This window comes from Lutra lutra, chromosome 9 (genome assembly GCF_902655055.1).
Source record: "Lutra lutra chromosome 9, mLutLut1.2, whole genome shotgun sequence".
NCBI classification, from domain to species: domain Eukaryota; kingdom Metazoa; phylum Chordata; class Mammalia; order Carnivora; family Mustelidae; genus Lutra; species Lutra lutra.
Genome location: NC_062286.1, coordinates 117,443,893 through 117,453,151, shown reverse-complemented (window position 1 = coordinate 117,453,151; position 9,259 = coordinate 117,443,893). Strand labels below are relative to the sequence as shown.

The 9,259-nt window shown below is 48.4% G+C and overlaps 1 protein-coding gene across 1 annotated transcript; it reads right to left on the bottom strand.

Moving 5' to 3' along the window:
* Nucleotides 1-495: 495 nt before the first annotated feature.
* Nucleotides 496-1,702, bottom strand: ID1 (inhibitor of DNA binding 1). The gene is made up of 2 exons (XM_047746832.1): nucleotides 1,177-1,702; nucleotides 496-949 (listed from the first exon to the last, which is right to left on the bottom strand). Exons 1-2 carry the CDS (start codon nucleotides 1,597-1,599, stop codon nucleotides 908-910), a joined length of 465 nt encoding a protein of 154 aa, XP_047602788.1. The 5' UTR covers nucleotides 1,600-1,702; the 3' UTR covers nucleotides 496-907.
* Nucleotides 1,703-9,259: the final 7,557 nt, after the last annotated feature.

The following is a 9,259-nucleotide window of genomic DNA, read 5'->3' as shown; positions in this document are numbered from 1 at the left end:
CCCCAGGGCAGCCTGCTACAGTCCAACAGGGGAGGCACTTCCCACTGGGGAATGGGGCAACAGAGGTCCTGCCTCAGGCTCTGGGCAAGTCTTTCCTCTAGGTCTCCCCTTCCCCCATCTTGGCAAAGATGGAGGTGGCCCAGTGACCAGGTTCTCCGACTTCAATGGCCTGTGGAATACTCAACCGACAGGGGTACTTGGCAGGTTGATTTTTTAACAACCTCCCCAGGTGACCCAAATGGCCCAAGACCACTTGGAGAACCCTAGAGGTCTAGAGGATTTAATTTTATGACACCAGGGAGCAGGGAAATGGCTAGTGATGGGGAAAGAATAGACTTTAAAGACACCGGAAAACACTCAGTTCAGGTCGGTAAAAGTGACAGTCCCGATGTGGCCTTCTAGTTCCCTTCCCCTCAGCACCAGCTGTGAAAAGGGTCAGGGGTCACCGGCATCCCAAGGCCCTCCCCTCAGTCCAAGAAATCACTGCAACTTTACCGCAGTCTAAAGTATTTGTTTAATAACAACAACAACAACAACAAAACCACCCCACAGAACTATTGTAAAACAATATTCTCGGTGATCATTGTAATATACAATACAAAGCAATTAATTTCCTCAGAAATCTGAGAAGCACCAAACGTGACCATTTTTTAAAATGTCTGCTTTTCAAAAAATAGAAACACACTGGGGGTTCCCCAAGTCTCTAGTGGCTGGTAGGTGCAGAGAGAGGGTCAGCCTGCCCTCCTCAGTCCCCTGGCCCTGGGCCGGATCCAACAAGCGCCCCACAGTCGCTGATCTCAATCTTGTGCCTCCCCAGCTCTGGCAAGGCGCTCTGCAGGATCAAAGAGCATGGATTCTTCTCGCCCCCCTGGAAGGCTGGGGTCCGCCAGTCCAGGAGAGAGGGGCTTCAGCGACATAAGATGCGATCGTCCGCCGGGACACATGCCGCCTGTGAAAAAGAGGGAGGAGAGGTGAGACAGTCGGAGGGGACAAGGCTGCAAGCCCTTCCCCAGGGGACACTTTAAGTGAGCGTGTTTTCTGATCTCCGTGGCATAGCCAGGTGCCCGAAAGGATGGGGCCGACGTGGAGCCAAATACCCACCCCTCGCCTCTCTCTGGGCCTCAGTTTACCCATCCATAGAAAGAAAATGCTCGCGTTCTCCAGTTCGGATCTCACCTCGGCCGCCAGGGCGCTGATCTCGCCGTTGAGGGTGCTGAGCGGAGCCCGGGCAGGGAGACCCCGGCCTCCGGGGGTCCCGACTTGGGATTCCGAGTTCAGCTCCAACTCCAGGTCCCAGATGTAGTCGATGACGTGCTGGAGGATCTCCACCCGGCTCACCTTGCGGTTCTGGGGCAGGGTGGGCACCAACTCCTTGAGGCGCGAGTAGCAGCCATTCATGTCGTACAGCAGCACGTTCACCTGCTGCTCGTCGAGCAGGGCCGGCAGGCGCGCCCCAGCGCCCCCAGCGCAGCGCGAGATGGCCACGCTCTGCTCGGACAGACAGCGCACCACCTCGCCCGCGCCGCCCGCGGTCTTGCCGGCCTTCAGCGCGCAACTGGGACCTGCGGCGGCTGCGGCACTGCCACTGGCGACCTTCATGATTCTGGCGTCGGAGTAAGAGGAGGGAGGCGAAGCGCACAGAGGAGGCGGACGCCGGGCGAGAGCAAAGATCGAGAAGTTTGAAAAAGACGGTTGTAGAATGCGAGGGTTGAGCCCGGGAGCCGTCTTTATAGAGGCGCCGCGGCTCGCCCGCCCCGCATGCCCCCACCGCTAGAGGCGGACTCAGAGGTTCAAAAGCAACCAATGGGCGGTCTAGAGGCGTGGCCTCCGGTGCCTCTGGGTCCCGCCTCCTGCTCCAGCCGTGCGCCCTCACGGCCTTGGAAAGGGAACCCAAGTCTCAGGAACAGAGAGTGTGAAGGCTCGGGGTGGGGTGGCTAGTGGAGGCGAGGGCTACTTTGGTCTTCTCGCAAAGGAAGCATTGCCGACAACGAAAAGACTTCAAGAATCACTTTTCTCAGGTTCATCTTCTCAACTGTCCAGCTCCATTTTACAGATGAGAGAAACTGAGGCCCGGATGGGGAAGCGGCTAGCTCTGGGTTATCTAGAGAGCCCAGGACTAGAGCCCGGGCTTCTGGGAGCCTGACCTCCCGGCTCTTTGGACCGAAACTTAAAGCGGGCCCTCCTTTACACTCTGCCCCCCAGAGCTGGTCTCCCTTACCTAATTCCCAGAGAAAGTTGCTGGTTAATATTCCTAGAACCAGGGAGGCTTTACCCAGGCCCCTTGGGGTGGGAGCAACTAATTCGGGAAAGTCTTCCTCTGGGATTGGGGGCCGATCCTCTGGGACACGAACTGGATAGAAGGCGCCCAGAGGGGGGCTGCAAGGCCTGATTCTATCCTAAATTTGCATCCCCTGCAAAAATGCCCCAAATCTGCATCAACTAGTGATTTTAGAATTTTTCTCCCTTTTTTGGCTGTTTCCTGTCCCCCTCTCCCCTCCTCCCTCCAAAGACCTCCGATCAGGGTCTCCCTCCCACGGCGCGGCAGCTGCGGAGCTCGAGTGCTCCCCCCACCTCCCGGGCGGGTCTGTGTCAGCGTCTGAACAAGCGGCTCAGACCGTTAGACGCCAGGCCCGTGACGTCACCCATTCATAAAACCGGGACGGGCTGTCAGGCTGGCGCCGCGCGGGCGGTCGCCATGGAGACGGCAAACCCGGCTAGAGCGCTCCCCCACTGCGCCGCGCTGGGCCAGTCACCTGCGGACCTCTGGCGGGAAGCTGGGAATGCGCTCCTCGCGGGCGCGGTCGCTGGGCAAGGGTCACCTTACCTCCCGGACTCCACACCTGGGACTCGCCCCCCAGGCTCACACCTCAGATCGCTGGGACGTTTCTTCACCTCCTCCTCCGCACCCCTAGCTTCCCCCTCCCGCCGGGGGAGATTTGATCCCAACTCGGCAGCTGGGTGAAAAGTTAGTTGTCTCCGGCCCTCTGTGATTCCTAATAGAGTATTTGCCTGGTATTTGGATGACAGAAGCGGTTTATTGAATCTTAGTTCGCGCAAGGCCCTGTGTACTTCAGTGTGTGCAGCCTTTGCCTTTATCAACTTCTGTAATCCTGGCCACAATTCTAGAGGGGTCTCTTTGGTTTCTTTATGCAAAGGAGGAAACTGAGGCTCAAAAAGCCTCCCAAGAACAATCGCAGTTATAATGGCTGCATTATTATAACAGGGGCACTGTGGTGTAATGCGATTTCTTCCTGCCAGGGTAGGCAGTCGGGCTCCGGAGCCCTAGACTGTCCAGAAACGGGGGACACCGAAGTTTAGAATATCCACCCAAGGGCACACAGCTTTAGCAGGACTAAAATACTGTACCCACCAAGGAGAGAGTTGGTATTATGTTTATGGCCCCTCCTCCTCCTCCCCACCCAACAGCAATTAATTCACTGGGTATAGCAGGTTTCCTTTTCCCACAGAAGTCTGGGGGAGAGGCCAGTGAACCCGGCTTCTGCCTCCACATGACATGGGGGACCCAGGAAAACTGATCACTGAGACCAGCTTCAAAGGAGAGAGACATTACCAATTAATTAACCAGACTCATCATCCCCTTTACCACACCCCACAAAAGTCTCCAAACTGCCTAAGCCTTGTTTAGCAATCTTGTGATGACTGAAGAGAACATTTTGCTGTGCAAAACAATTGCTAAAGACTTGGAAAGACAATGACCAGCCAGAGGAAATTAGAGTATTAATTCATTACCCAGTGTTTATTAATTGACCCAGCAATTCTACTTGCAGGCATCAATTCAAGAGAAACCTACACACACAGGCGCAAAGATGTCTGCCCAAGGATGTTCACTGAGGTGCTATTTTCAAGAGGGAAGGTTGAAGTAACCTAAATGTCCATCAACAGAGGCATTATAGGAACTATGAGTGAAACATACACGCTATGAATGGAACATCAATGCTGTGGAATGTCTATGCAGCAGGTGGGAAGTGGGGCTGAGAGATATCTAGATTCCACTGTTGGTGGAGAGATCAAGAATTAGACTGGGGGTCAAGGTAGAACCTCTTACATGTGAAAAAGCAAACATACTGCTCCCAAGTGCAAGCATATCTGGAAATGAATTTTTTTAACTAAAAAAATTTTCTTTGAGAAATTAATTTTTAAAAAAACAGGCAATCAAGCTGTGGGAAAAATTTCAAACACAGTACTATGTAATGTCTCCTATATAAAGTTCTAGAACAGGCACAACTAATCTTTGGTGAAAGAAATCAGAATGGTGGTTGCTTCTGGGGGTGGAGGGTGGGAGTTGCCACGGAAGGGGTGTGAGGGAACTTTCTAGAATGATGAAAATGTTCTATATGATGATGAGGCTTGTGGTACACAGTGCATGAATTAGTAAAAACACACTGGATTGTATATGTTTGTGCATTTCATAGAATTTAAATTTCAGGGTTGCCTGGATGGCTCAGTGGGTTAAAGCCTCTGCCTTCGGCTCAGGTCATGATCTCAGGGTCCTGGAATCGAGTCCCGTATCCTGCTCTCTGCTCGGTGGGGAGCCTGCTTCCCCGCCCCCCTCTGCCCCCCTCTGCCTACCTCTCTGCCTACCTGTGATCTCTGTCTGTCAAATAAATAATTAAAAAAAAAAAAAGAATTTAAATTTCACCTCAACAGGGCCACCTGGCTGGCTTAGTAGGTGGAGCCTGGGACTCTTAATCTCAGGATTTTGAGTTCAAACACCAAGTTGAAGGTAGAGATTACTTTTAAAAAATTAAAATAGGGGCACCTGGGTGGCTCAGTGGGTTAGGCCTCTGCCTTCGGCTCAGGTCATGATCTCAGGGTCCTTGGATGGAGGCTCTCTGCTCAGTGGGGAGCCTCCCACCCACCGCTGCCCATCTCTCTTCCTGCCTCTCTGCTTATTTGTGATCTCTGTCTGGCAAATAAATAAATGAAAGCATAAATAAATAAATAAATTGTATTCGACAAAAAAAAATTAGGAAAAAAAAAAAGATGAACAAACATAAAACTTGATGTCCTTCAGTGAAGATTGAGGGAAGAACAATATGAAGTAGGACCTTCACTCTTATTCACATAGACATTTCATTTTTATATTTTTTTCCTGAGACAGTGTTATTGAAGTGTAATTGACACACATTAACTGCATATATTTAAGGTGTACAATTTGATAACTTTCGACATGCATATATACCCATGAACCACCACCACAGTCAAGAATATTAACATATACTTCCTCAGCTTTAAAAGCTTTCCTCTGAAAACAGCATGGACGTTCCTCAAAATGTTGAAAATAGAACTACCCCTGGACGCCTGGGTGGCTCAGTCGGTTAAGCGGCTGCCTTCGGCTCAGGTCATGATCCCCGTGTCCTGGGATCGAGTCCCACATAGGGCTCCCTGCACGTCAGGGAGGCTGCTTCTGCCTCTCTGCCTGCCCGTGTGCTCTCTCTCTGACAAATAAATAAATTAAAAAAAAAAATCTTAAAAAAAAAAAATAGAACTACCCTATGACCCAGCAATTGCACTGCTGGGTATTTACCCTAAAGATACAAACGTAGTGATCCGAAGGGGCACGTGCACCCGAATGTTTATAGCAGCAATGTCTACAATAGCCAAACTATGGAAAGAACCTAGATGTCCATCTACAGACGAATGGATAAAGAAGATGTGGTATATATACACAATGGAATACTATGCAGCCATCAAAAGAAATGAAATCTTGCCATTTGCGACGACGTGGATGGAACTAGAGGGTATCATGCTTAGCGAAATAAGTCAATCGGAGAAAGACAACTATCATATGATCTCCCTGATATGAGGGAGAGGAGATGCAACATGGGGGGTTAAGGGGGTAGGAGAAGAATAAATGTAACAAGATGGGATTGGGAGGGAGACAAACCATAAGTGACTCTTAATCTCACAAAACAAACTGAGGGTTGATGGGGGGAGGGGGGTTGGGAGAGGGGGGGTGGGGTTATGGATATTGGGTAGGGTATGTGCTATGGTGAGTGCTGTGAAGTGTGTAAACCTGGCGATTCGCAGACCTGTACCCCTGGGGATAAAAATATATGTTTATAAAAAATAAAATTTAAAAAAATAAAATAATAAATAAATAAATAAATAAATAAATAAATAAATAAAAGCTTTCCTCTGGGGGCGGCTGGGTGGCTCAGTGGGTGAAAGCCTCTGCTTTCGGCTCAGGTCATGATCCCAGGGTTCTGGGATGGAGCCCCGCACCGCATCTGGCTCTCTGCTCAGCAGGGAGCCTGCTTCCTCCTCTCTCTCTGCCTGCCTCTCTGCCTACTTGTGATCTCTGTCTGTCAAATAAATAAATAAAATCTTTTAAAAAAATAAAAAATAAAAGCTTTCCTCTGCCTCTCCTAATCCCTCCCTCCCTCCTCCTTCCAAACCCAGTGTCCATGCAACCACTCATCTTTCTCTATAGATTAGTTTGCATTTTCTAGAATTGTATATTATTGGAATAGAGTATTTACTATATATATATTTTTTTCTTTCCTATCAAAAAAATAACTTTTCAGCCTAGTTTCTTTTTTTTACCTTTTTTTTAACTTTTTTTTTTTTTTAATTTGACAGAGAAACATCACAAGTGGCAGAGAGGCAGGCAGCGGGGGGGGGGGGGGGATGTAGGCCCCCCACAGAGCGGAGAGCCTGATGTGGGGCTTGATCCCAGGACACTGAGATCATGACCTGAGCTGAAGGCAGAGGTTTAACCCACTGAGCCACCCAGGCGCCCCTCAGCCTAGTTTCGTTAACTCCACATAATTATTTTGAGATCCATCCGTGTCCATTCCTTGTTATTGCTGAGTAGTAGTGGTATATGGATATGCCAGGATTTGCTTATCCACTCGCTTGTCCAGGATGTTTAGGTTGTTTGTGGTTTGGGGATAGGACAAATAAAACTGCTATCATCATTTGTGAACAAGTGTTTCTATGAATCTATGCTTCTGTTTCTCTTCCGCAAATACTTAGTAGTGAAATGACTGGGTCACAAAGTATTTTTGTAACTTTATAAGAAATCGCTAACTTGTTTTCCCAAGTGGGTATTCCATGTACATTTCTCTCTCCCTTTTTTTTTTTTTTTTTTTTTTTTAAGATTTTACTTATTTATTTGTCTGGGTGAAAGAGAGAGCACAAGCAGGAGGGGGGAGAAGCAAGCTCCCCACTGAGCAGGGAGCCCGATGTGGGACTCGATCCCAGGACCGTGGAATCATGCCCTGAGCCAAAGTCAGATGCCAGCTGACTGAGCCACGCAGGCGTCCCTCCATGTTCGTTCCAATCAGCAACACTGAGGGTCCAGTTCCTCCACAGCCTCTCGAAGAGTTGGTATGATCAGTCCTTTTCGGCCATTCTGATAGAAGGGTTAAGTTATCACACTGCGGCTTTAATCTGCATTTTCTTAATGACTAAAGATGTTGAGCATCTTTTCGTGTGTTTATATGTCACCCATACATCGTCTTAGGTGAAGGATAATTCACTTGCTCCTTAAAAAAAAATTAGGTAGGGGCGCCTGGGTGGCTCAGTGGGTTAAGCCACTGCCTTCGGCTCAGGTCGTGATCTCAGGGTCCTGGGATCAAGCCCCGCATTGGGCTCTCTGCTCGGCGGGGAGCCTGCTTCCTCCTCTCTCTCTCTCTACCTGCCTCTCTGCCTGCTTGTGGTCTCTCTCTGTCAAATAAATAAATAAAATCTTTAAAAAAAAATTAGGTAATTGTAGATTCACATGTAGTCACAAGAAATAACACAGAGAGATCCCTTATAGCCTTCACCCGTTTCCCTGAGGTAGCATCTGGCAATACAATACCCCAGCGGCATTTCACCAGCTTTACGCGCACTTGCTTGTGTGCGTGTGTTTAGTTCTACGCGATGTTATCACACGTGCAGATCCGCATGACCACTGCCATAATGAAGACCCAGAATGGTTCCATCACAGAGGTCCCTCGTGCTACCTGTCAATCTTTTGGCCATTTCTTTTCATTTGCTTGTTTTCTTCTTATTGAGTCATAAGAGTTCTTTATATATTTCGGACACAAATCCCCAGACGTATGATTTGCAACTATTTCCTGTGTCTGTTCTTTGCATCTTTTTCACAGTATCTTTTGAAGAACAGAAGTTTTAAATTTTGTTGAAATCCAGTGTATCAGTTTTTTAAAATTTTATAGATCACACTTTTCTTGTCATATCTAAGAAATCTCTGCCTCACTCAAGATCACAAAGATTTTCTCCTCCTATATTTTCCAGACGTTTCATAGTGTTAGGTTTTACATTTCAGTCTGTGATCCATTACACCTGGTTATTTCCTGAATATATATATGTGTGTGTGTGTGTGTATTTAAATTTTATTTATTTGTGGGGCGCCTGGGTGGCTCAGTGGGTTAAGCCGCTGCCTTTGGCTCAGGTCATGATCTCAGGGTCCTGGGATCGAGTCCCGCATCGGGCTCTCTGCTCAGCGGGGAGCCTGCTTCCCTTCCTCTCTCTCTGCCTGCCTCTCTGCCTGCTTGTGATCTCTCTCTGTCAAATAAATAAATAAAATCTTTAAAAAAATTTTTTATTTATTTGAGAGAGAGAGAGAGAGAGAGCAAGCAGGAACAGTGGAAAGGGGCAGAGAGAGAGGGATAAGCAGACTCCCCACTGAGCAGGGACCCTGATGTGGGGCTTGATCCCAGGACCCAGGGATCATGACCTGAGCCGAAGGCAGAAACTTAACCAACTGAGCCACCAAGGTGCCCCTCTTGAATATATTTTTATACAAAGATGCATTCATGTACTACTTTGTGTCATAAAAAGCCAGCTCCAAATGTTTAGTGTACCTCCCTCTGGCCTCTTAGTCAGGTTGAGATTGAATGTCAATGACACTCTGCAGACAAACAGGAGAGAAAGTCAAGGGACAGTTAGGACTCCCAATAGTTAAGTGCACTTAGCAGTCACAAACACCCACCTCCTGCAGGTCCTGTGCTGGCCACGGGGCCATAGAAAGGAATTATTCTCACATTGAGACTATATTGAGAAATTTCCCACTAGGTGCCTTAGAAACACAAAGAAAGGAAGACATCTATCTTGGAGGAAATCAGAATGGCTTCCTAGAGGAGGTGACTTATCCTCTGGGCATTCTATGTAGGAAAGGCACAAGAAGAAATGGCCTGAATGAATACAGGTGGGGCCACTGGTGTCTGGACAAACTTCAACAATTTGAAGAGAAACAGCTGACTGTGGAAAAGTGGAAAGGGCTAGGGTT